Source organism: Tamandua tetradactyla, chromosome 10 (genome assembly GCF_023851605.1).
Source record: "Tamandua tetradactyla isolate mTamTet1 chromosome 10, mTamTet1.pri, whole genome shotgun sequence".
Classification (NCBI taxonomy): domain Eukaryota; kingdom Metazoa; phylum Chordata; class Mammalia; order Pilosa; family Myrmecophagidae; genus Tamandua; species Tamandua tetradactyla.
In genome coordinates this window covers 94,818,167-94,845,812 of record NC_135336.1, presented here as the reverse complement: position 1 = coordinate 94,845,812, position 27,646 = coordinate 94,818,167, and the positions used below count along the sequence as shown (strand labels likewise).

The 27,646-nt window shown below is 41.8% G+C and overlaps 2 protein-coding genes across 5 annotated transcripts; one reads left to right on the top strand and one right to left on the bottom strand.

Annotated features, from left to right (window-relative positions):
* Positions 1-112: 112 nt before the first annotated feature.
* Positions 113-27,646, bottom strand: SMIM11 (small integral membrane protein 11). 4 transcript variants are annotated; one of them, XR_013158679.1, is made up of 6 exons: positions 27,526-27,646; positions 24,273-24,367; positions 23,460-23,563; positions 19,051-19,228; positions 11,899-16,940; positions 113-393 (listed from the first exon to the last, which is right to left on the bottom strand). XR_013158679.1 is itself a non-coding variant. In XM_077118902.1 (5 exons), exons 3-4 carry the CDS (start codon positions 23,469-23,471, stop codon positions 19,064-19,066), a joined length of 177 nt encoding a protein of 58 aa, XP_076975017.1. In that variant the 5' UTR covers positions 23,472-23,563; positions 24,273-24,367; positions 27,526-27,646; the 3' UTR covers positions 113-393; positions 19,051-19,063. The 4 variants fall into 4 exon arrangements, 1 of the variants encoding a protein (XP_076975017.1); XR_013158680.1 differs by having other exon boundaries at positions 23,460-23,558; XR_013158681.1 differs by lacking the exon at positions 24,273-24,367 and having other exon boundaries at positions 27,526-27,630.
* C10H21orf140 (chromosome 10 C21orf140 homolog) lies at positions 8,954-9,993 on the top strand. The gene has a single exon (XM_077118901.1). It carries the CDS (start codon positions 9,035-9,037, stop codon positions 9,788-9,790), a length of 756 nt encoding a protein of 251 aa, XP_076975016.1. The 5' UTR covers positions 8,954-9,034; the 3' UTR covers positions 9,791-9,993.

The window sequence follows — 27,646 nt, the reverse complement described above, 5'->3', positions numbered from 1 at the left end:
TTTGGTGACAAGCATGATCTGTGTCTGTTGGAAGACAGCAGAATGGAATGGCAGTAGTGGTCACACACTGTCTCAGTTTGCCAGGCTGCTATGACAAATACCACACAATGGGTTGGCTTAAACAATGGGCATTTATTGCTTCATGGCTTTGAGGTGAGAAGAAGACCCCAAAACAGGATATCAGCAAGGATTGCTTTCTCCCTGAAATCTGTAGTTTTCTGGAACTGGTGGCTGGCAAACCTTGTGATTCCTTGCCTTGTGGCCCTGCCTGCTGTCACATGGTCAAGTTCTGTCCTTTTGGGGTCAGCTCTCCTGGTTTCCACTGGCTGCTGGCTCCTGCCTCCTCGCATGTGTCTCTAGCTCTGGTTTTGGTGTCTTCTCTTTATGAAGAATCTAGGAATATAGATTAAAGCCCATGTTTTTCAGTTGGCCACAACTTAACTAAAAACAACCCCTTCCAAGGGTCTCATGTGCATCAGCTTCACGCCCATGGGGACATGGATTAAGATTAAGAAAGTGTGTTTGTTGGGGGTATAGAACTCAGCCTACCACATTGTGTTGAGGCTTCCTCCATCACCCCTGTTCCACCCCTTGTGAGGTCGAATTAAGATTTCTGTCACTTTCCCATCTTTGAACCAGGGAAATTTGGTTTTCTGATTACACATAATTCATGTAAATAGATGAAACATTTTACAAAGCTCTACTTTAGAGCTTTACTCCACCCAGGCAGTAAAGAAGAAAGAAGTGTTTTCTAGAAAAGCTGATCAAGTATTTGCTCTTAGGACAAAGGGAGAAGGTTTTGATTGGGAAGGGGCATGTGAGGGATTTCTTCTGATTATTCAGGGAGGTGGTTATGAAAATGCTTGCCTTTTAACAAATTCCTTATGGGGACTTAACCCTACTGCCCCTGGAGGTCCTTCCATCACCCTCTGGAATCTCTGCTGGTCTCTTGGGTTTGTGGGCCTTGCTTCTGAGCCCAGGCCGCCTTCGGCAGCCCCCATTGGAGCTGGTGGCCAAATAAAGGGGTTCCCAGGCAAGGCTCTGCATCCACGGTAGGGGTGGTGAAGAGAGGCCTCAGGTGGAGAGAGAGGAGCCAGAAGTGCTGGTCATGTGGCTTAGTGGAGGCCACAGGATGGTTCTCTGAGCTCCCATGACTTGCCATGGTGTAATGATTTGCTTCAACCCAGACCCCCAGGGCAAGCTACTTCTGGTTCCTTGTTCAGGACAGTACAAGGAACCAGAGTTCCTTGGGCTCCTGAGGCCTCAAGGATCCCCGCAAACATGGCCTGGGGGGAGGGACCTTCTCTAAAATAATACCAAAGGGCATCTGGATCTGCATTATCAACCAAATTCCTCCTGGCATTGATTTCATAAAATATTGCCAGGTTAACTCTTAACTAAAGAAGAAGTTGAAACAGTGCAATACCATTTTTGTCTATCACATTGGCAAAGAGAAAACATATTAATATCAAGCAGGGGTGAAGACTGGAGAGATAAATTGGTACAAAACTTTTAGAGGGCAACAGACAAAATCCACCAATATTTAGTTCACACCTAGAGTTTGATCCTTGTGCCAGTTTGAAAGTATTATGTACACCAGAAAAGCTATGTTTTAATCCTGATCCAATCCTGTGGGAGCAGCTATTTCTTTTAATCCCTATTCAGTACTGTAGGATGGAGAATTGATTAGATTATTTCCATGAAGGTGTGACACGCCCAACTGCAGGGTATGACCTTTGATTACATGGAAATGTAATCCATTCCAGGGGGGTTTGGGCTAGTTATTGGAATCCTTTAAAAGAGGAAGCATTTTGGAGAGAGTCAGCAATGACAGAAGCATCAGAGCTGACAGAAACTCCACAGTAGAGCTGTCACAGATGTGGACACGTGGAGAACAGAGACATGCATATTTGGAGATGCTTCGAGCCCAGAAGACATTGCCATGAGATGTTAAGCAAGCCAGAACCTGAGAAGAAAAGTGAAGAACCCCCACAGGAACAGAGGCTGAAAGAAACACAGCCCAGGAGCCAGGCACCAACTGATGCCAGCCACGTGACTTCCCAGATGACAGAGGTGGTCCTGACCCATCGACCTTTCTTGAGTGAAAGCAGCCTCTTACTGGTACTGTGATTTGGACACTTTCACTTCCTTAGAACTGTAAACTTGTAACTTATTAAATTCCCCTTTTTAAAAGCCACTCCAGTTCTGGTATGTCACATTCCAGCAGCTTGCAAACTAACACAACCTGTTTCCCTGCTGGTCACAGGACTCCCTGACTCTGGGGAGATATTCATCATGGCATTGTTGGAACTAGCAGAGACCTTGAAACAACCTCCATAGCCACCCAATAGGCGATTTGTCAAGTCGTCTGTAGCACATCCAAACAATCAAGTACAACATAACTATTTAAAAATGTGTTTCCGACGCAGCATCAAGGGATTGAGAAAAACTTCTCGACCAAAAGGGGGAAGAGTGAAATGAGATAAAATAAAGTGTCAATGGCTGAGAGATTCCAAACAGAGTCAAGAGGTTATCCTGGAAGTTATTCTTATGCATTAAATAGATATCACCTTGTTATTCAAGGTGTAGTGGAGAGGCTGGAGGGAACTGCCTGAAAATGTAGAGCTGTGTTCCAGCAGCCATATTTCTTGAAGATGATTGTATAATGATATAGCTTTCACAATGTGACTATGTAATTGTGAAAACCTTGTGTCTGATGCTCCTTTTTTCTACCTTGTCAACAGGCGAGTAGAACATATGGAATAAAAATAAATAATGGGGGAACAGATGTTAAAATAAATTTAGTTTGAAATGCTAAGGATCAATGAAAGGGAGGGGTAAGGGGTATGCTATATATGAATTTTTTTCTGTTTTTTTTTATTTCTTTTTCTGAATAGATGCAAATGTTCCAAGAAATGATCATGATAATGAATATGCAACTATGTGATGATATTGTGAATTACTGATTATATATGTAGAACGGAATGATCAAAAGTTAAGAATGTTTGTGTTTGGTGTTTTTTTGGTATTTAAAAAAAATTTTTTAATTAAAAAAAAATGTTTCCTCTTAGTGAAATGAGAAAATGTCCATGTTTTATCATTAGATTTACAAAAGCAGGTTACAGAGTATAGAGTATACTTTATTTTTAAAAAATATTTACTTTTATATATAAGTATACATTTTTATATTAAGTATAGATACAAAATATATTTTATATATAAATCTCTATTTTAAAACATATATCTGTGGATAAATATATGTACTTTTTTATGAGCAGAAAAGTATCTGGATGAATAGCAAATAACAGTGGTTGCCTCTGGTGAGTGGAAGCAGGTGTGACATGGAAGAACAAGTGACTTCCATGTGACGGGAAATTATTTACAACAGGCATGTGTGGTATTTATCATATAAAAGGGAATGATAATTTTTTTTTTTAATTTCAATACTGACAGCACAGTGAATCCACCTGCCCCACTGCCCACCCTCTTCCCGGCCTTCCTGGGCACACCTGGCAAGTCGGGAGGTGCTGTCATCGTCAGGTAGGTATAAGGGTTCGATCAGAGGCCCACTGAGCCTACACAAAGTAGAGAGGCTGCCAAGTGTGCCTCGGGACCTCACTCTCCAATGCCCATTTGCCTGGCACACAGCCACCCACCCCTCCTCCTGTCCCCTGACTTCATTCATACCTTTGGGTCTCTAGGTTCAGCCCATCCATCCTCCTCTCTGCATTTGGAGGGGACACCAGCTGTGCACTGTCTGGGTTATCTGTAGCCCGTTCCTGTCTCAGCTACCCTGTTATATTCCCCATTTAAGGGCTCCTTGAAAATGAGTCTCTGCAGAAATACTAGCTCCTCCAAACTGCACCCCTTCTCTGGGTTTTCCCAGTGGGATCCACTCCATTTCTTTCTTGGGGAGACTGCCACCTACAGTCTCCTTTGGGACCCACTTCTACAGCTTCCTTCCACCCTACCACATATCACCCAGTCTTGAGGCGATTTGTTGACTTTTCTCACTCACAAGATAAGATGGTGCCCTCCTTGAGGGTAGGGCCCATGGCTGTCTTAGTTTACTTTCCAAGATTTACACAAAGCCTGGAACCTGGAAGGCACTCAAGATGTGTTGGTGAATTAATATATGGACAGTGAGAAAGAGAGAGAAGAAGAAGAAGCAAAGAGGGAAGGAAGGGAGGGAACATTTTCCATTTTTGTCATAGGGAGGACAATTTATTTCATTTCAACCTTGTTTCCATTTTGATTTTTTTTCCCTCCCCTCCCATCGCTTCTTCTTTTTTCCATTAATTCTCTTCAGGTCTGTCTTCCCTGCCAGCCTTTTGCAACAGCAACCAATATACTAACTTATCAGTCTTCTCCACAATACTTTGACAGAGATATTGCCCCCATTTGTGCTGGTTTGAAACTGTTATGTACCCCAATATTGAATCCTAATTCAATATTGTAAATTGTGACCTTATGATTAGGTTGTTTCCATGGAGATGTGATGTCCAATTGTGGGTGTGGCCTTTTGATTAGATGGAGATGTGAGTATATCTTGAGACATGACACCATATCTTCAAAAACAATATTTGTTCTCTCCACAGGGCCTGGTTCAGTGCTAATAGGTATTTAATAAACTGTGATTAAAGGCCTGATCTTATTACTACCCCAGGAGTGGGCAGAGCCTCACAACTCAGTCCATAAACCCACTTCGTTATCCTGGAGTGTGGAACAGCCTGGTCCATCTGTCCATGTGTCCTCCCCTACCTCACACAGGCAACCACGCTTTCTCCCCAAATGAAAAGCTACATGCATTCTGATCCAGGTTAGTATTTACTTTATATTTGAGAAAATTTCAACCATACACAACATACACAGTAAGCAACATTCTGCTACTCTCGTTTTACTGATTTTCCCAGTTTTGTGGTGTTATTTGTTGTCATTGTCATTGGAGAGGATTTTAAAGCAAATCCAGGACATATCATTTCCTCAGAACGCTGAAGTATGTATCTTTGACAAATATGGAACTTCTAAAAAATCACAGTATAAGCAGCACACCCCCCGAAACTTAGCAAGTATTTCTTCATACCATGAAACATCCAGTACATATTCAATATCCCATTTGTCTCAAAGTTTTTTATAGTTGGTTTGACTCAGGTTCTACATATTACATTGGGTTGATCTGCCTCTGAAGTTTTGTTTCACCCTTGACAGTTCTGTGTCTCCAAGTTACTTAACACTGCTTCTTGCAAATGATTGGTTAGATCCAGAGGCTTGATCAGGTTCAAGTTTGTTATTTCTCTCTTTCCTTCTTTTCTTTGGTGGGGGGTGGGGCAGTATGGTGTAAGAATACTTCATAGACAGGGCTGTGTACTTCCTATTGCTTCACAGCAGGAAGCACATAATCTTAATGTCCCACTTTTAGTTCTGTTAAGACTCATCAGTGAGGTCAGGCATTGCAGCTTGTTCCATCCAATGTGAGGTGCTTTGTCAACCTATTACCCAACAGTGTTAGTGGTCATCAATGACCACTTCCTATATTCATACTTTCATTAAGATGACAAAATGGTGCTTTACTCAGTCCATCATTCCTTCTGCATTGTTTAGATGTGATAAGGAACTTTCCCTCACCAACTATTTTGAGTGCTCTGAATTAGAATTTACACAAGGTGTTGATTCCTTATATGTACAAACACAGAATGATAAGACAGTGTCCTAACAACCTCCAAAAGTGACTGAGTTTTGTTTTTGTTTTTATTGCTTGATTTGGATTTTTTGAATGCCATCATGAATTCACAGGTTTTATACATTTGTGATGCCTCACGTTTTTCAGTCATTACTGCTTTTGCTATTGTTATGGTTAATATTGATGCTCAAATTCTTCCATCTTTGGCCACTAGAAGCCACTTATAATTGGCTTCTGGGTCCTTTTGACATGATCCAGCAGTCTTTGATGGCTTCCTTGTTTATAGGTTGGACAAAAGATCCCAAGTGCATGTGGTTCATTTCCTATCCTAGAACTAGAATCAAAGGATCCCTGATTGCTTTAATGGGAAATGATATTTAGAGACCATATTTGGAGGAGAGGAGTAGAACTACACTTTGCTACTAGGTTCTTTTTGTTTCTAGGCTTTTTCAGCAGGCAGAGGTAGGAAATTATTATTTATTTTTTTTAAGAAAAAAATAAATCCTGAACATTTTAGTTTCCTTTGGCTACTCAAGCAAATACCGGACAATGGGTTACCTTAAACAATTGGGAATTTATTAGCTCATGGTTTTGAGGCTAAAAAAAAGTGGTAATCCAGGTCATGAAGGCAATGCTTTCTTCCTGAAGACTGGTGTTCTGTGGTTGGCTGCCTGTGATCCTTGGTCCTGGGATCCTCTGTCACATGGCGATGTACATGGTGGCCTCTCCTGGCCTCTCCTGGCCTCTTTCTTCTCTTCCAGGTTCCACTGATCTTCAGCTTCTCGCTGCCTTTGGATTTCTCTCTCTGTGTCTGAATTTCGTTCCACTCATGATGGACTTCACTAATAGGTTTAAGATCCATCCTGATTGAGGTGGGCCACACCTTAACTGAGTAACCTTACCAAAAGGTCCTACTTACAATGGGTTCATACTCACAGGAATGGGTTAAGTCTAAGAACCTGTGTTTCTGGGGTACATATAGCTCCAAACCAGCACAATGAATACTATACTGATTTTTTCAGTTCCTCTATGTTTGTATCTTTTTTTTAGGCTGAAAATCTTGGATGCTAACATTAGCATCGTTATTTATTTTTTGTAATAGAACATATGTTTTAAAATTACAATACCAGCATTATTACAAACAATATGTCTCCTGAATACAATTTAAGATTTTGCCTGTCTTTGTCCTCAGAATATATGCCACTAGGGAGTCTATACTTCATACATTGGGCTGTAGAATCATTTGAAATAAATTCTGTTATGTTACTGATACGATGCACAGATATTCATTGGTTTTCATTTTATTTACATTTTTAGAGATAGTTCTGTTTTATTTTTCTTGATTTACTTTCATTTTTAAAAAATTTTAAATGTTCACCTTTCCAAAGTCAAAGCTAAAAAACAAGATAAATTCAAAGAAGTCTACATTTCGTCCTTTTTCCCTCTCTCCTATTCTCTCCCTCCCCTTGTAAGGAAGCATTTTTAGTTTATCCTTCTATTGTTTCTATTTGAAACTCACATACACATCTACATTTGCACAAGAGAGAACATATTTTACTTGCTCTTCTATACTTCTGAACAAGTTTCTCATATCCTTAACTGAAAAGGGGACGAGAGAGGCAAATAATTATTGACTTAGAAATTATTTAATTTTACTATATAGTGTTTTCAAACTGCCATTCCAGACCATAGGGTGCCTGAATAGAGGACTTTGGAACTGCCATTTCCATTTCAACCAGACTACCTGTGCTTCTATTCTACGTAGAAGCATCCACACCAAAATTGCTTTGAAGAAAGGTTTCTACTACTGAAAGAAAAAACTCTAAGAGAAAATGGCCACAGCCAGTTGTCAGCCCAACCTCATTGATGCTGGCCTCTAAGAGAGGTTGCTTAGCGACCCCATGCTTCATATTTACTCTACTATGATGGGATAGTTTTGTCTGGGGTTGCTTATACTTGAGTCCCAAGACAAACTCCACTGGAGGAAAATCCTCATCCATTTAGCAATAGAGCAAAGAACCTGATAAATCCTTTTGTCCAAATCTTCATTTGAGGGGATCCCTTTTGTACATTTATGGAACATCTTTAATTTTAATTAAGCAGACAAGAAAATACAGACAAAGGAAACTGAAGAGGCTGCCAGAGATTGGAGCAAACTGTCATTTTGCTATGAGTCCATAAACTTAAATGTGCTTTCCAGATGGAGTATCAAATTAGCTCAGAAATTAAAAAAGTCCTTGTGAAAGAATAGTATGAAAGTTAACTTTCTTAGGCCATTTGTCATATCCTTCTTCTACCAGTTTAGAAAAACCACTCCTGATCACCATGGGGCAGGCAGCTGCCACAAACTCCATACATATGCAGACAGACGCACAATCCAGGCTTCCTTGGACATGTCATGACTACTCCCCTGGTGTCTGCTACCATGCCTGGTGCACTGTAGGTGCACAATAAATATTTTTGGATGGATGAATGAATGGAAATGGAAAAAGGAGTCAGAAACGTGACTCACCACTTCTTTTTTTTAATTAAAAATTTTTAGATTTAATTAGACTTGGGTGCAGGTCCCAATTATTTCCACTTGCTATCTGTAACTCTGATCCAACTTTAGAAACTTCTTGCATGGGTAGTGACTCCTTGGCTACTGATAAGGGAACTGCCCCATGGGCAATCTGAGAATCCTATGATAAATTAAATATACATTCCTTAAGTTTTCTAGCTCTTGAGTAATTTAGTTAAAAGGAGTAAACTCTTGGTGCATCAGTTTTTAACTGGATTAGAGGGCTTTTGGTCCTTTACAGGTCTGCATTTTAGATTAGCTGAGAGTTTAAAACTGTTGATTCCGTGTCCCTTTGCAGAGTAGCTATCTCAAGAGAGCTTGTTTCAAAGTCAGTGTCAGGACCTGGCTCAGCTGTGCTGGCAGCCAGTGCTGGCATAGGGACCACAGCCAGCATCAGCATTCAGATGTGATGGCCATTTAGTTCCCCCTGAGTAGGAGAGGAGCACGGGAAAGGTGTATTATCAGTTACACACACCACCGGTCTATGGAAGATGAAGATAGACATGCTCACCAGGAGGAAGTGCCAGTGTAGCTTATCACTTTTAAACAATGACGAACCTCAGTCCTGGGCCTTTGTCCAAGTAGCATTTTCTATAGGTAGTATTTCCCATTCTGGTATCATCTGGACCATAAGGGAATTGTTCTGTGTTAGTATTCCAAGATGTTTTGAAATCCAAAGTGCATCTAAGGGACTGGTGCAGTCTGTAAGAAAGCCCTTTGTGAGGTCATCAACCCACACTCGCCAGATCTCCACAGTTGTAGGCATGCAAGCTTTTCAAAACATTTGAGACACCATGCTTCATTTTGCAAGCCCTCTTCTAAGAAATATCATTTTCAGAAGTCAGTTTGATAGCACTAAGAGGAGGCAATGTCTCCAATATTTGAAAACCCTGAGAACACTGCAATATGATGGATTTAAGACTGTATTTTGGGGGGAAACAGATATCCCAGAGAGTCTTGTAACTGGGGAAGATTTTGGTGATGGATATTTCATGCCAAATCCAACTTGGTGTATTGTGCATGCTGGAGGGAGTCAAGGATGGGTGCCTTGGAAATATCGAGTATTCTTAAGAGATGAGTTATGTACCAAACAAGAAGACAGTCTCTTCCTCGAGTTCTGTGATGTGGTGAAGAAGGTCTATGGGAGCTGTGCCATCGTGGTAAAAGAAAGAAGGCGGCAGGACAGAATGAGGTCAAAGGAAGACAAAGAGTCTGAGGCCCAGCCCCAATCTCCATCAGTCATTAACTTAACAAGCATTAGGTGTTCTCCTGAGGTGGCCAAGTCCTATGGTCATGAACTGCTCTCTCTGCCTTCCCCTTACAATTACTTGAACCCTTTAGACTCAGCTTGGTCTTCTCTGAAATGGTTTATCATCAATAACAGAAAAGAGTTTTGTTTGCAGTCCAATGACCATGTCTATTCTTACCAGTATATACTTTTCAACCATTTAATTAGCAAAGGGATTGAAAGGATAAATGCTGGCAAGTGGAAAACAATAACTAACAGAGTACGGAGATGGGAAAACTATTATCTCGGTAAATTTTCTTAACGGTGATTCCTCCAACAAGCAATGAGACACTGCCACATGTATGGTCTTTACCAACTCTGCTGCATTTCACTCCAGGACCACTTCAGCCAGAGGTACTTCATCAGGAACCTCTCAGGGATGTGGTGAGGACTGAGGCTACCAAGGATGTTGGCAAAGAGTGTTGAGTTTACTGGAGGCATCATTAAAGCTGGTCATTAGAGGAGGGTCTTGACTCTTATCTTATTAAGAATATTTTGTTTGAAGTATGTTGATGGGAAGATTGTAACCCAGTCCCAAGGAAAATGGTGGTGAGCTGGGGTAAGGAGAGTTAAAGAGTGTGGTCAAGGAAAAAAAAAAGAAAAAAAACATGCAATAAGAAAAAGTGAAAATTAAGTAGTATGCCAACCAGCTTGAGCCCACTGAAATAAACCACAGGGAGGCAGCTTGCCATGGGCAAGAGACATGTCCACACTGTGGCTGAACAGGGCTCGTTCCTTCCCATGGCTTGTCAACAAGATGGCAGAGGGTGTGTGGGAATATTCAAGGTGCAACTCCAGCCAGACCTTTCCAAGTTGGCTGGCAGTCTCCATAAGGGCCCTGGAAAGATACGACAGTGAATGGCTCAACTGGGGACTTGCTAAGTGAATAGATGGAATGAATAGAGATCTGAGGAATGCATCTACACAATCCTGACTTTAATAATCTCAACAGGAGGACATTAGGCTTTGCAATAGTTGAATCTCAGGGCCCTGAGATAGCTGAGCTCTGTGTAGCTGGTACAATAGTACTCTACTTGTGTTTGGGACTGCTCCTGAGGTAGGTTGTAAGGATTTTGGAGAAAAAGGTCCCACACCTATAAACATATCATAAAATCTGCTCTTGCTCATATATGTTCAGGCAGTAATTTTAAAATAGAAGTAATCCAGTGTAATTTTGAAAATTTCTACCAGACTCCTAACAACTATATATGAGTATGAGATCAGCTAGGTTCTTAATACCCATGTGCAGAAAGTTTCATATTTGTCATTGACCTCTGCTTGTCTTCCTGCACGGCTTCCCTTCTGAGCCTCCTTGTGTTATTCAGAAATACCTTGTCAGATGAAAACTGGTGTTCAGTGTTTTTTTTCTGGCAACTCAATGATGGATTTCTGCAGTATTTTGTAATTGATTACAAAGTAATCCTAATTTCTTCTGGGGATTAAGTACATTTGAATAAAGCTGCATGAAACCACACTATTGGTTGTGTTATCATGGCCCATCCACTTTACAGCTCAGAGGGCTGTGTTAGTTTCCTGTAGCTGCTGCAACGAGTTACCACTGACTTGGTGGCTGAAAACAACAGAAATGTATTCTCTAACAGCCCTGAAGGCCAGACTACAGAATCAGTTTCACTGGGACAAAATCAAGGTGTTGGCAGAGCCATATAACTTTCAGAGGCTCTAGGGGAAAAAATTTCTCACCTCTTCCAGTTTCTGGTGGCTGCCATTTTCCTTGGCTTGTGGCCACATCACTCCCACCTCTCCCTCTGAGGACATATTGCTTTCTCCTGCTCTGTTGGTGTGAACTCTCCCTCTGCCTCCCTCTTATAAGGACCCTTGTGGTTACGTTTAGGGCCCACCTGGGTAACCCATATCAGGTAACATTAAGGGTCCAGGGATTAGGATTTCGATATCCTGGGGGACCATTACTCATAGATGGCAGGTCATGGAAGGGTTTAGAGCAAGGGAGTGACAGGATCTGATTTAATTTGCAAAGCATCCCTCTGGCTACTGCAAGAAATGACCAGAAGAGGCAAGTGTAGAGGTAGGATGACCACCCAGGAAGCTCCTGCTGCACCCAGGGTAGAGAGAAGATGGCTTGGAGCAGGTGGTCCAAGGAAGGGGATTCTGGTATATTTTGAACACAGAGTTAAGAGCATTAACCTAAAGAACTGGAGTTGAGAAAAAGGGAACAGTTGGGAATGACCACCTCGTTTCTCGGCTGAACTGAGTGAAGGGGAACTCAGGAGGAGGAATAGGTGGAAGGGTGCTGTGAGGAAACTAAGAGCTTAGATTGGGGCACACTTCAAATGAATGAAAAACAAAACACTCCAGGAATAGGAAAAAATGAATTTTGGCTCAAGAACTCACCTTCCAAGATTGGCAAGCAGTCCAGCATAAACCAAACTTGGAGGCCTCTTTCCATGAACACCTGGATGCCTTCCCAGGACGTGGGAGGGCCTGGTTCTTGATTCATAGTGGTCGCTACTGCTCCTTGCTCAGGCCTGGATGGCCCAGCCAAAGGAGTGGATCCTGAGCTGGTAGAGCCATTGAATCCATCCATCCAAGCTTGTCCATGGGAGACCTTGGCGGAGGCTTCACCTTTCCACTGAATCCTCACAAATAAAGACTCCTCCCTCCTCTACCCCACCCCATGAGTCCTAGTTCTTGCAGGCTCAGCTCTCGCCTTTTACAACGCTCCTCCTCTTTCTCCTACACACTCCCTTCACTTTCTCCAAAGGCCCCTGCCCCTCCCAGCTCTGAGCACAAATTCTTCCTCTGACTCCCTTCTCAGACCTTGTAAACTTGACCATTCAACCAGGAAGACCTTGGTCTTTCAAAGAAGGGAGTCCCACATGATATTTTGTTAAACACTTAGGAAGGGGAAACCTTCTCCATTTTTTTCCTAATTAACTACAGGAGTGTTTTTTTTAAAAAAAGGAAGCATTCATGATTCATGCAAAGGTAATTTCTTATAGATCACTACATTGTAGTTGACTCGAAGATGTTGAATGACCTCTGGAAAAAGAATGAACCTGTTCAGCTTAAGCCACAAATATATAAGCTATCTGCAAAGAACTTGGAAAACAGCAACTCTCAGCAAGAGAAGAAAAATCTTTTAGAAAATGGAATTCAGCAGAAAGAGTTGCTTAAGGTAACTTGTTCAAAGCCAAGCCAGCTCGGGTCTGGGCACAGCACAGTCAGGTTTAAGAAAACAGTAGATGACCAGCCAGATACTAACTGAAAACCAATGAACTACTGTTTGTGCCATTTTACAGATAGGAACACTGAGGTACAGAGAGTATATAACTTGCCCAAGGTTAACATGGCTCATGTGTGGGTTAAGGTGATTTAAATCCAGAGTTCATGCTTAAAACCGTTATCCTCTCTGCATCCATTAGAGAATAGCTCACTTAATCCTCACGACAGCTGTAGGAGACAGGTTCTTTTATTTTTCCCATTAGACAGATGAGAGACTGAGGTATAGAGAGGGCATACAAGCCAATGGGATTCTAAAGCCCATGCTCCTAACCACCCTGCTTGGTACAGTCGTTGAAGCCCAGATGTTTGTTTTACTCCCATAGTTCACAGGGCATAAGGCTCTATTCTGACATCAGACCAGACATCAGGGGGCAAAACAGCCATTTCCAACTGGATGCTACAATAATATTGAATTTCAATACAAAACTGAGCTGTGATGCAGAATGCCTCTTTTTTTGGGGGGGGGGGTTGTTTTTGTTTGTTTTTTCTTTTTATTAGAAAAGTTATAGGTTTACCGAAAATACCCTTTAAAGACACATTATTTAACCGTTAAAAAAATTAATGCTTTTAGGTTATCACTTGAACAAGGTAAACCAATGGAAATGGTTTTTGTTTGGAAACCAAAACAATCTAATAAAACATGTTTGGAATTCCATTCCTTTGAGGTCTTGTTTAATCAGTAGAAAAGCAAGTAGGGGAAACAGAACTTCAAGACAACCAGAGAGATCAAAAGAACACCTTTAATTTGCAATTTAGTTACATAAGATTGCATTTATAATTGAGAAATGCTGTTTTATATTAAACACAGAAATTTCCAGGAGAAAGTAACGGAAAGTGCAGTGGACTCTGGGAATTGAATGGGCCTAGTAGGAATTTCAATTTTCCCACTTATTAGATATGAGATTCAATGAGTTACTTTACTTCCCTGAAGCTCAATTAACTCATAAGTAAAACAAGGTTGTGGGCTTTAAAGAGTGTAATCCACACCAGTTCACCATATCACATCTGGCATTCACTGGATGCCTATAAACCGAAGGCCATATTACTATAGCTAGGCTGCAGCTGAAGCAAGTACATCCACAATTAGGTCTGATGTCACTAACTGACCTTGTTTTCTTTTCACTCTTAGAGGAAATTTTTTGCTTCATTTTAAAGCATATAATGGCATATAAGAGTAGATATCTTGAAATGTTTTGATCTAGGAAACTTTCTTCTATGGCATTTCTTTGAAGAATATCTGCAATGGGTTAGAAAATTTGTGAGAAGAGAAGCATTTTTTTTTTCTGGTAGGGGGTGAAACAGGAAGAACAATATGTATAGCCCAGAGCCTCTTTGGGGACAGCCACATTTTGCACGCTGAATGAAATAAACTGTGGGTGGTGATACACAGAAGTGCCTGGCTGACCCATCTATACACAAGTCTGCGGGAAGAGAGTTGGTGAAGTTGGCAGTGCTTGTCTCCTGGAGAGCAGCTGAGCTGATGGGAGAACATCCCAGTCCTCACCATTACCAAGAACCAACAGCCTTTCTTACTGTCAAAAGCCTTTCTTCCTTTCTACTTAAAAGATGCTTGAAAAAGTAGGCTTGAAAACCAAGTAAATGTGTTAGGAAAGTGTCTAAGATTAAACAGGACCCTCCCTGCCTGTGGGTAGAGAGCAGGGGTGTTCTCCGCAGTATCTTCCAGCTACTCAGATGGACTTCCTCTTATGTATTTGCTCTCAGTTTATGATACAGACTGTTGCTGAAGAGCATGGTCCAGATAGGCGTCCTGCTTTGTGAGCTTTACCAAGCAGTCTATTTATCTACATCCACCCATGCAAGTGTGCATCCAATAAATTATTTGAACTCAAACTATGAATCTATTGACCTAAGTATGTGGAGTAGAATTATGTCAATAGCTCCAATCAGTTAGTAATCATCTCCCCCTAGTGGTACAAGAGCATATTAAAAAGGTAATTTATACTGAGAATCCATGGATGTTCATTAGTTTAGTCCAGCCCTTAAGTCATCTGCTGAATTCTACAAGATAATATTGCCTGATGTCTTGCAAATTTCAAAACTGAACGAAGAAATCTGTGTTTAAAATACATATGGGCATCCTTTGGTTAGGTGTTTTTAGATTCTCCATGAAAAGTTAACAATCTTCATTCTTGATAGGGATTTATGAAGCTCCTGGGTGGGTGTGCATAGGGGAGAAAGCAGTACCCAGAGGTAGTGGGTCTGACACCAGGCATGCTATGGGGCAGCAATGCCTGGTCATGAGGTGTCCATGGACCATGACTAAGAATAAATACATAAGAGGAGCTGAAAGATGCTGTGACATAAGTAGCATCCAATCTCCCAGGGCATAAGCACAGACCAGGTGGGTGGCTGGAATAAACCCACAGGCTGCAGAGGGCACTCTGAAAAAGCCAATGCCTAGGGTCAGTTGTGGGTGTGAACATAAGGGCCCCAGGCCGCAGAAATCCAGGGGTACCTAACTACACTTGTGCTCCACAAGACCCTAACCGCGCTACTCAGAATGGAGGTTGCCAGGGCCCACAGGCAAAAGCTGGAACAGCAGTCATGTTACAGGGAGGCAGAGGTATGAGCTTAAGTCAAACCCTTTTGACTATTTTGAGATTTATAGCTTGTAGGGGCAGACACCATTCTGCACTTAAAACTCTGATCCTATATGCATTCTTTCCTGCTTTCTAAATTGCAAAAGTATCCAGTGATCACTGTCAAGTTTAAGAAAGTTAATTCCCCTTACTACTCAGGTTAAAATTCACGGTTCTACCATCTGGGCCAGGATGGCTGTCTATTAATGGACACACATGTAAATTTTCCATGTGGCCATTGGCAATGACACCAACCACATATTCCTTGCTTACTGCTTCCTCATTCCCCATCCACTCCTGTAAGCTGAGAGAAGCCATCTCAATCTAAGTGCTGAGTAAAAAAATTTTATTCTCTCAAATCAAAAATATTTTCCTATGCTGGTCCCACCTTTATCTCTCATCAGCAAATCCCAACACAGGTGCAGGTGGGGAGGGGATTCTTCTTATTCATGCAGGTCAGGACTCGCAGAAGAGTTCTTTGGAGTTATGTACTCCAAAAATATATGTTCTTAAACTTAATCCATTCCTATGGATGTGAATCCATTGTAAGTAGGCCCTTTTGATTAGGGTGCTTTAGTTAAGGTGTGACCTACCCCAATCAGGATGGGTCTTAATCCTACCATTGGAGTTCTTTATAAGCAAAATCAAAGTCAGACAGAAAAAGAAAGTCACAGGCAACAACCAGAGCTGAAATTCAAGGGAACCAGGAAGAAAAGTGAGACCAGGAGAGGCTGCCATGTGCACTGTCATGTGACAGTGGAGCCAAGGATTAAGGATAGTGGGCAGCGAGCCCCAGAATGCCTGTCTTCAGAGAGAAAGCATGGCCTTGATTTGGACTTTATTCCACCTTCAAAACTGTGAACTGATAAACTTCCGTTGTTTAAACCAACCAATTGTATGACATTTGTTTGAGCAGCCATAGAAACTAAAACAGTACCCATGAGGGCAGATAGTCCTCAATGGTTTTCTCCCTGTTGACCCTGCTCACAGGACAGGAAGTCAGCTCTCAATCGAGCACACTGGAAGCCTCTGGACTTGCTCACAGCCACCCTCCACCCTAACAAGGAAAACACATGCACAGGGCTAGGGATACTGTCAAGGAAGAGGAGTCTACAGGAGGGCTGTGCACCAGAGGGCACGGAAATGTGGATGAGGGCCAGCAGGCAGAGGCCTCTGTGTGGGGTTCCACCCCCAGCATATGCCACCTGTTTTCACAGCATCTCTGCACACCTGTGACCTGAAAACATAGCCAAGAAATGCTGGAGATGTGAGTTTGCAAAAAATTTCTCCTTTTGCAGCAAAGTGTGTATGCGTATGTACGTGTGTGTGCATGTGTGTGAGACACCTGACTTATTTCTAAGACCAGAGACCCCATTTTTACAAAGATACTTTATTTTTGGTAAACAAAATACTGCTTTTTAAGCCTACAAAAAGTCACATTATTTTAAATTAAAGCTACAGGTTGGAAGCTTGTCCTCTGACACATCATTCAATAATTAAGTATATCTTCTTATCTGGAGGCCACTCAAACTGACACACAAATTGCAAAATCTAGGAAGGAAGAGCAAAGAGATAAATAGGAAATGTTTCCTAAACTAACTTTAGTCCTCAACATTTGGCCATATGTTCAGCAATTTAGACTTAATAACTAGAAACCACTGAAGTTTACTAATGAATTTGTATTTTTGGCAGCACAGTTTTCCTTCCATCTAAAAATTTGTTTAAAACAACGCTCCAGTCTTTGAAGCTGCCAGCATGTGAAGAAAAGTGAATTCCCATTGTCAGCTCTAGGGTTAGCTAGTGTAATCACCCATCTTTAATTCACTGACAGATCTCTGTTGGTGTTTGTGGCGGGAGGAAGTGTTCATGATCCCATACCTAATATTTACTTCCTCCATTCAGTTTAAGATACAAAATTATGGCTCTGTCTGGAATATAAATCCAATCCACAACATTTCAACTAAACTGCCTTCCATACCCTTTTGAATCTCTAAATGCTGTCTTTGCCGACCCAGTGCCAACTACTAAGTCTCAGTCAATGAAACATCCTAAAGAGAGACAAGGCTGCATAATATTGACCTCTTTTGCCCAGTGACAGCATTTAGCTCACTGAGGGTGAGTGAGTGGTAGGGGGTGAGGGAGGATATCAGTTTCTGCTTGGGATGAGTAACAGAAGGAAGGAAGTACTTTGCACATGCTCACTTTCCCTGCATTCAAAAGGAAACACAGCTTGGTAAAAATGTTGGCCCCTGGCTTCAATTTCTGGTTCTGTTATTTAAGATATACAGAATGAGCCATTTTCTCAATCACCGGGATTTACATACCTCAAAGACTCTCTGCGAGGATTAAACTGTGTGTATGTAACTGTGCATAGAAGGCTTAGCAAGATGCTGAGCACAGAATAATTGTTTAGTAAGTGTTGCTATTACTCCTAGTAAGTATGACTTTAATATGAATATGTGTAAACAGAGGAAGTCACATTTACAGAAGCCTAGAATCTCAGAGCAGGAAAGTTCTGGAGGTGGCCTCATCCAGGGTTCCTCCACAGTGACCTGTGTCTAACAGCACTGCATAGGAAAAGAAGAAAAGAAGAACCAGAACAACTACAACTTTCTCTGAGGTTGGAGCCTGGGAATCTGCTTTTTAACAAGCTGATCCTCTCCCCTCCACAGCTCCAATGCCATTCTGATCATCAGCCAGTGTGTGGGAACCACCAATCTAGAATTTCCTGCCACCATATCTGAATCCTCTAATCTTTAGAGAAGCACAGAATTCAAACTGATAAAAGAAATTGCACTGGCACACCAAAATTAAGGAAACTAACTGCCATACGTTAAACCTGTAAAAGAGGTTTACCAGTCATTTTCCAATGCCTTGGTACATTTAACTCAACATTTTCTAGGCACCTCCTCATGCACTGTGATGGGCAGTGGCCTACAACAGTGAGTAGAACCTCATGTTTTGTGAAGATACCATCAGGAAGGGGTAAGGAAACCAGCAAGCAAAGGCCAAGTTGCCAGAAAGTCTATTGTAGTCAAGGAATGGGCTGTAGGAGTATGGAAGTGGGCAGAAGAGGTGGCCAATGAAATTTGAGTTAAGGACAAATTGGGAAGGGACTTACATGCCATTCCAAAGAGTCAGAGTTCACCTTAAAGAAGACATGGGTTTTTAATTGCAGGTACAGGCAAGGGCTTCAAATCCTGTCACCCTCCAGTCCTTCCTTCTCACCCATGCCTGAAACACCATGCACAATTTTATGTGTTTCTAATGCATGTGCTTTTCTAGGGAGAAGATTCCCAGCTTCTTTTAGTCTCTCAAAGAGTCCTACAACTTAATATTTGTTAAGAATCTGCTCCTGATAATGGAGTACAAGGTAGGGACTACTCCTCCATGGAACTTGGGACTGGCTCAGCAGCAGAGGGAGGAGGAAGGCCTGGAGACAGGTGACAGTGGAGGAAGGAAGACAGGTGGGAGTTCCTCAACAGGCCAGGTGCAAGGATCAGGATGTGTGCAAGCTTACCCTTAAATGAGCTTCTCCCCTTCAGAGGACAGCGGGGGCAGTTCTTTACACCCAAGCAACCAGGGATTCTCCAAACCTTTACATCCACTGACTGCCTGCCCTAACTCAGTGTATAGTTTGTATTTGCAAAGTCTCTGGTACCTTTGATTTCCCTTTAGTTATCTTTCTTCTCTGATTGCTTCTTCTTTTCAGCCTCCAGGCTTTGTAGTTTCGCTTCCAATCTTTTCCTCTGGTATATTTTGACTCCAGCAAATGCCAGGCAGAGTATTAATGTTTTTGCTGCCAAGATATACAGCAACAGGGGCACATGATCAAGAACCTTAAAAAAGAAATAAACCATTCTAAATGGTCTATAACCACCATGGAATCTACTTTTATGTTATTTCATTCAACAAATATTTCCTGAGCACTTACTATGTAAAAAGAACCAGGCTAGGTGTTGGGGCTATGCTCCTGACCAAGGCAGACAGCATCCCTGCCTTCAGGTGGCTGACAGACTAGGTTTATTAGCTCTGCTCTTCACTGCTCCCTTTTTACTGGCTTCCCAGAGTGGGCCATAGTCTACCACCGATGGTAATAACTCTGCTCATTCACAATTTAACTGTGCAATATACCAATCACCCAGGCCCTCTGCTTCTAAGGCAGCAGTGTGGTCTGATGAAAAGAGCAGGAGGCTTGGGTTACAGCTCTGACTCGGCCACTGACTGACTGTGGGACCTGGGTCAGTTACTTGACTGTTCTGAGCTTCTGCCTCTTCACCAGCAAAGTGAGGGTGAGCCGGATGCTTCTACTAGATTTTCTCCTGCTTTAGGAAACTACCAATTCCTCTCATCGGCACTGGCACTTTAAGGTAAAATAAACTCATAAATAAAATACAGCAAAACTCCAAAATATTAAAACTTAGCTATTTATTAACTGCTCCTATAATTTCCTGTTGGAGAGAAGCTTTGACTTATTGGCTAAAATGAAGTCTGAGCATCAACTATGAATTTCAAATACTCATTCTTTGCACTAGTAGGTTTTATTATGAAATTCTAAGTATCAAAACAGCATCTCAAGGCAAATACTGTACTACTTTGTAAACATACGTATGTCTTAAATGATGATTAGGATGCTTTTGTATTATTTAGAATTCCTCAGAAATAAAGTGAAAAGGCATGCTTTTGTTAAGTGAGCATTATTTTACAGTACTAAATGCTATTTAACCCACTGAAGTCATTTGGTAAAATTGTCAAACATCAATTATTATATGTAATACCAATATAATGAGACTCTGTCATGGGGAGTAAATCTGTACCTCCCTCTCAAACAGGAAAATTAAATTTTCCTTTAATTTCTCAAAGGAAAGTACATTTTCTCTGAAATTTACCCAGGGAGGTAGAGAGACTGACCCCAGGTCACACAGCAAAGCCATCATGAGGCCAGAAGTGAAACAAAATATTCTTACCCATAGCCCAGTGAGTCCTCTTTCTATTGATCCTGATTTTCAATGAAATGGAATTGATGAAATCACAATCTATGTATGCTAATGTTTAGATAATTTTTTCCAAATTCTTTATAACTCAGACTAGGTATAGATTTCACTTTTAGGAGACACAGCATCAGTTACCATCTTTTGGGAACTTACTGTGTTAGGTGTCTTACATAGATGAATTATTCCCTTTAATTCTTACAACATCTCCATCAGGCAGGCAGATTGCCCTGATTTTCTTGTTGGGAAAATGTAAAGTTCAGAAAGGTTAATAATTGGTGAGGCAGGACCTGAGCAAGCTGAGTGCTTCAAAGCCCAAACTCTTCTCATCATTATACTATAGTGTAATATATATGTTGCTCTGTTCCACCCCAATTTACAATTATATTATGTTAATAAAAGATAGACTGGGCCACTCAGTTTACCCAAGGCAACCAGAATTGCTATCTGTGAAGTTCTTCAATTGGTTACTTATACCTAATTGAGGAAGGTTGTAATGTGGTTTAAAAAGAATATGAGACTACATGAAGTGAGAAATCCACATATTTACACTGATTTAATTTAGCTAAAATAGTAACAATACTCTGAGTAGCTAGGTAATAGTTTGCAACTGTGGAATCATACAGCAAAGAATAAAGACAATATATGTACTTTAGAAAGATCACTCAGGCAACAGCGTAAAATGTGAAAAAACAGTTCTCAAAGTGAAACTTTTCCCCAGGCAAATAGAAGTTAAGCATATTGTCAGGATTCTGGGCTTGTCCTCACAGACCTAAGGCTCATCTCCCTGAATTCCCTCTAATTCATCTACTTTCTTTAAGATTCACATTTTAGAGACCGAAAGGCTTGATCCCATGTATACAAACCAATTAAGAGTCAACCTCTTTTTAGGTTGACTAGGATTTTCTAGGCTAACGGAGCACTGATTCATACTGGGCAAAGTTACTTTCTTCTAATTTTCTAAACCTTTATGGATGTGCCTCTGGAGTCTTCATGATGATCAAGGCCACATTACAGCCCATGGATCCCTGGGATATAAATATGAAACTTAGCTTTAAAAGTTAGAGATGTGTCACCTCCACCAGAAGTTAGAGAACCCATTGAAATGGGAACATACCAACAAATGGACAATAAATGGTTTCTACATTTTCTTTTTAAAGGTAGTGAACAGAAGGAAGCAAGGGCCAGGAATCAATGAAAGAGGGAGGGAGAGAAACAGCTGCAGAAGTCAAGAATACTAAAACAGCTAAAGAGGAGTTTCAAAGCCCCCTTTCCTCCCCTTCTCTTGGGTACTGAGCTTCACCTGTGTTAAATTTAGTCCTTTTATTTCATTCTAACAAACTCCTTACATCCCCCCAAACATGCAACCCTACATGGAGGAACGTGAAAGAAGTGTTTTAGTTTCTTCATTGCTAAAACAAATACCATCCAATGGGTTGGCTTAAACAATGGGGATTTATTGACTGACAGATTTGAGGCTAAGAAAGTCCAAATTCAGGTGTCTTCAAGGCTGTGCTGGTTTGAAAGGATGCATGTCCCCTAGAAAAGCCATGTTTTAATCAAAATCCCATTTTATAAAGGCAGAATAATCCCTATTCAATACCGTATGTTTGGATCTGTAATTAGATCATCTTCCTGGAGATGTAACCCAATCAAGAGTGGTTGTTAAGATGGATTAGGTGATAACATGTCTCTGCCCTTTTGGGTGGGTCTTGATAAGTTTCTGGAGTCCTATAAAAGAGGAAACATTTTGGAGACTGAAGGAGATTCAGAGAGAGCAGAGAAGAACGACATAGCCACGAGAAGCAGAGAGTCCACAAGCCAGAGACCTTTGGAAATGAAAAAGGAAAATGCGTTCTGGAGAGCTTCTTGAAAAAGGAAGCCAGGAGAAGAAGCCTGCAGATGACGCCATGTTCACCATGTGCCTTTACAGATGAGAGAGAAACTCTGACTGTGTTCACCATGTACCCTTTCACTTGAGAGAGAAACCCTGAACTTCATCAGCCCTCTTGAACCAAGGTATCTTTCCCTGATGCCTTAGATTGGATATTTCAATAGATTTGTTTAATTGGGACATTTTCTCGGCCTTAGAATGGTAAACCAGCAACTTATTAAATTCTCCTTTTAAAAGCTATTCTGTTTCTGGTTGTGGTAGTTAGATTCAGTTGTCAACTTGGCCAGGTGAAGGTACCTAGTTCTGTTGTTGTGGACATGAGCCAATGGTATGAACCTCATCTGTTGCTCATTACATCTGCAGTCAGCTAAGAGGTGTGCCTGCTGTAATGAATGATGTTTGATTTAACTGGCTGGTGCTTAAATGAGAGAGCTCAACGCTGCACAGCAAAAGCAGCTCAGCATACTTCATCTCAGCACTCACAGCTCAGCCCAGGCCTCTGGAGATGCAGAAAGAAATCATCCCGGGGAAGGTTGTTAGAACCCAGAGCCCTGGAGAGAAGGCCAGCAGAGATCACCCTGTGCCTTCCCACGTAAGAAAGAACCTCAGTTGAAAGTTAGCTACCTTTCCTCTGAAGAACTAACGAAATAAATCCCCTTTTATTAAAAGCCAATCTGCCTCTGGTGTGTCGCATTCTGGCAGTTCGCAAACTAGAACAAAGGCTATGCTTTCTTCCCATATGCTGACATTCAAGGGCAGGCTGCTGTAAAAGACTCAAGTTTGAGTTGGAAAAAAAAAATACTATTAGGGAAAGAGCATAACATTCTGGAAAGATCTGTATGTGAACTACTACATAAAATCTTAATGTACTCTAAAGAAACCAAACATGAAAAGTTGTGGTTGATGCTTTAAATTTATGATTTTTGCAAGAAAAGTGAGGCAGAACTGTAGTCATGGACTCACACTTAGATAAGCCAGGTCTTCTTCCAGAAGCCTGGTGTGGAAGTGTACATTTATGTGTTTTAATATAAACTAAAAGATGAAAGACTACTCACAACTCCTGCTTTAACGTTCTTTTTCTGTTTTGTTTTGTTTTAAATCAACTTACCTTTAGGTAGCTGTTGTTCTGAATTTTTCAACAAGGGAAGAAGAAAAAATCCAAACCATATTTTAAACTTTTCTCACCTTCCAGTTCATGTTGGAGCAACTGTTAATTCACTCCTAGTCAGTGCAGGTCGACTCAGAGGAGAGCATGAGGAGAGAGATCTGAAAGTTCAAATCTTGCTGTGCTAGAAGGGAGGGAAAAAACAGGTCAATTTGGTATGTCTAGAACAGACAACCTTAGGAAGATTTTTCTTTGATGGAGAGAAAGGGCCCATGTGCACAAAAAGGTAAGTTCTACAGAAAGGTGGGTTAAGCGTCATTAACAAGGCCACCTAACGTGGTAGACAGCAGGCAGTGGGTACGGTCTGAGACAGGCTGGGCTCTTACTGAGCAGAACGATTTTCTTAGCAGTTGTTAACTGGGGCCAGGGGCATAGCCTCTGCAGGGTGGTGGCACTGCTGCTCCTGATAGGACGTGTCTTCCTTTCTATTCATCTATGGATCTAAGAGCCAAGTCCAAAATCTGTCCCTCTACCCACCTCCTGCCCTGAAAAAGATGTGGTTTGTGTCTTTCTGTTTCTCAAGTCCCCTGAATATTAATCGATTAAGCTAATCTGGGTTTTAAAAAATATCCAGAGGGATATTTTTTCAAATTTTTGTATTTTGGGGTGCACAGGCCAGGAATTAAACCCAGGTCTCCTACATGGTAGGTGAGAATTTTCCTGTGAGAAAAAAATTATCCTAAGAAAGCAATTCCTATCTAGAATCCTCCCTAAACTGTGGGGAGACCTGGGTGAAGGTGAGGCAGGAAGTGACAAGGCAAGGACACAGCCCAAGGATAGGACTGGTTGAGGCCTGGCCTGGCATGTCACTATTTTTAGAAAATAACACATACCCCAAGAGTCAGAAGGCTTGAGCTCTGGATAAAGAATCTACACACTCTGGTAAGTGACTTCCCTCTTAGGGACTGTAAAGGAAGAAAGGTCCCGTCTGTAAATGAAGAAAGGGTATGTCAATTAGATGATCTCTAAGACCACTACTTTTTCTGAAATTTGATAATAAAGAGTATAATAATCACAGTTTAACTTTATTGTGTCAGGCCATACTAACACACTTTGATGCATTAACTCATTCAGTCCTCACAAGAGCCTATAAGGTATACTTTCTTGTCTCCACTTTGTAGAAGAAGAAATTGAAAGTTAAAGTAACATGTCCAGGGGCACACAGGTAGGAAAGGGACTCAAACTATTCAAGTTAGATAAGCTAATAAGTAGTTTAAATCATAAATCCACTTAGATATGATAATGATGATTGAAGTATATATAAATGGTTCACTTGCTTAGTGTCAGGGAAAGCACTCCATGTTATAAATTATAGGACTGCTTTTCTGGAACTATACTTGCAATTAGAATTAAAGGAAGGCAGCAGAAAATTTCACAGCATTTAGAATAGGGATAATAAGATGAACTTCAGGGAAGATGTTTTATTAAAGCTTTTAATTATAAAAGCATTTCAACAGAAAAAGCTCACCCCTCATCTATTCAAGGTTATAGTATCTTGAAAACAAGCTGGAAGTTGGTGCAAGATAGCCAAGTTTTCCCCACGACTTTCTCAAAGTTAGATAAGCTAATAAGTAGTTTAAATCATAAATCCACTTAGATATGATAACGATGACTGAAGGTGTTGATTACCTTCATGTATAAATGGCTCAATTGTTTTTAAGTAGCAGCGATTCAGACCTGCACCAGAAAAACATATTCCTAGCACATTACGACCTGTTACTAGAATTTTCACTCTGAGTAATCCCTAATAATCCTAGAGATCAGCCACGTACTAAGTTAAAAAAAAATGTTTAAGGTCATATAAATGTTATTTTTATGATTCCTGCTTCCACTGAGTTGTACACAAATATGGTAGGTGAGTTTGGTTGTTTCCCACACTTTTTCTGAAGCTAAAACCACACACCCAGTGAATTGACAAGTAGGCTACTGACACAAGGTCAAGGAAAACAAAAAGTCCATAAAGTTATAGGAGGAGGTAAACTAAAGTGCACACCCAGCCGTCTGTGACAAACATGTACTCTGCTGACTGGCAGTGTGACCTTGCACTAGTCACCTGGCCTCTCCAAGCCCCAGCTCCCTCCTCTGGAAATTCCCCTTCAGAGACTTGATCTGCAAACACTAAGCCCCATGTTCAGCACAAGGAAGGCCCTAAACAAATGTCAACTACTGTTGTTATGATTAACACCCCTCTCTTCACTAAGGTACATGTTAAACTGAAGGACATTTAGCAAGTGGCCTCCCAACCAAAATGTAGCCATTTCAGGATAGCAGGGAGTGGTGGAAAGGACTCCTGAGGATGAGAACTGGAGTCTGAACTCTATTCTTGGTGGCAGCAAATGGCTGGCCACGTGACCTGGGGCACATCATTAATCTCTCTGAACCAAAATGTTCTCATGTTAAAAACTGAATCCAAAGAACTCTGTATTTCAAAACTCTTCATTTCTCTCTTTCTTTCTCTCTCTCTTTCCCTCTCTCTCTCTCTCTTCCTCTCTGTTTCCCCCTCATCAGCTTGACCAGTGGTTCATTACCTCTCTGTGTTAAAGTTTTAAAATAAATTAATAAGTGGAAAAAAAAACTTTTCATCCTCTCTGATATCACAGAACTGACTATGAAAACATATAGCTGTCTCAACTTTATACCTAGAGAGGTAAGATTCAAGCTCTTTATTGCAGCTGAAATTGCAGCAACAGTGGAGGGGTGGAGGTGAGGGCGGGAGAAGGAGAGAGCAAACCACCCTGATCAGCCTTACCTATTCCTACCCACTGTCTCTGAATTAAAACTTTTTCTCACCTCCCTTAATTTGCAAGACCCAGGTAAGCCATTAGCCTTCTTCAGATGAGAACTAAGAAAGCTAAAAATACCAGTAGGATATTTGTTCTACTGTCATATACAACTGATACAATATTAGAAACAAGAGGCATCTGGTATGCAACAGCTGAACTGCAAAACCCAACAAGATAGGGGACATTGTTGAGGGACATAAAATCTTTCACATTTCTGCTGAAACTATCCAGTCTCAGCTTAAATCCAAAAATAACAAATGGCTTATATTCCACGCAAATGTTTCCATCTCTTTTACTGCAAAAAAATCCTGACTTTTTTCTTTCAGGTTTCTCCTAGAAACAACAAAAACTATTCATCGTTTTGGTTAAGCCAGTTACAGCAATAGGGTCAATGTACTGTCCATAATCTAAGTTTTCCTTTTCCTTTTAGCACAACTAACAAACTCAAAGGCCAGTCTATCCCGGACACTAAGGAGGCCGTGCCCTTTCGTTGAACTTTCTGAGTGTCCTCATTCCCAGCCTCAACGTTTCTCATCTCAATCCACATTCAATCACCTGAAGTAGGATTGGTTCCAGGAAGAGGGGTTCCTGATTAATCTTGAGCATTACTTAACCGACCTCTGACCTCTGGGCCTCTCCCCGGTGAGCAGGGGTTCCCAGGGTAAGAACGGCTCTGGCGGGCAGTGATGTCCCCTCCCCCTCTGCAAAGGGACTTAACCTTCAGGAACCCCACTCCATCCCTGCTGCCTGACTCCACATCTCAGCGATTCAGGGATCAGACCAGAAGCAGATCGCAGGGTGCCCACGCCTCTATCTGCTGGAACCCCCCCTGATGATCGAGTAACCTGGGTGCCTGGGCCTGCTATGCAATCCTCGGCAAACCGTTGAAACCCTTTAGACCGCACATCCGCCTACGTGAACTCGGGACCCGACCAGGGGCCTCACCCGCCCCGACACTCGAGAAGAAACACCTGCCCCTATCTCGCTCCTGGATGAGGGCCACGAGCTGTCATCGCTTCCCCTACCCTTCCACAGAACAGGCGTCCAGAACTTTCACCCGCCCCTCTAGGTCCCTTGGAGACAGACAGCTCGCGGCGCCGGGTCCGCAGGCTTAGTGGCGCCAGGACCACCTGGCTAGGCCGCGCCGGGCAGCGGTGGGGGTCCTGGGGCGAGTCACCCCGGGGCCGGCGCCACGTCCGGAGAGAAAACGAGAACTCCGGGCTGACCGCCGGACTCCCCGGGGCGCTGAAATGCTTTCGGGCTTCTGGACAGATACCCGCCGACTCCCACGTCACGCACTTACACTTCCCGGTAGGAGTACCCGCACCGCCGGTCGCTGACCCAAAAGACAACTCCCACCCTCCCGCGAGCGAAACTACACGTCCCGAAATGCACCGCTCCGCGCCGGCGCAGTGGGCTCGCAG

What these genes read in the sequence shown, in the direction of transcription:
- C10H21orf140 (XM_077118901.1), top strand. Translation starts at nt 9,035, where the DNA reads ATGCTTCATTTTGCAAGCCCTCTTCTAAGAAATATCATTTTCAGAAGT.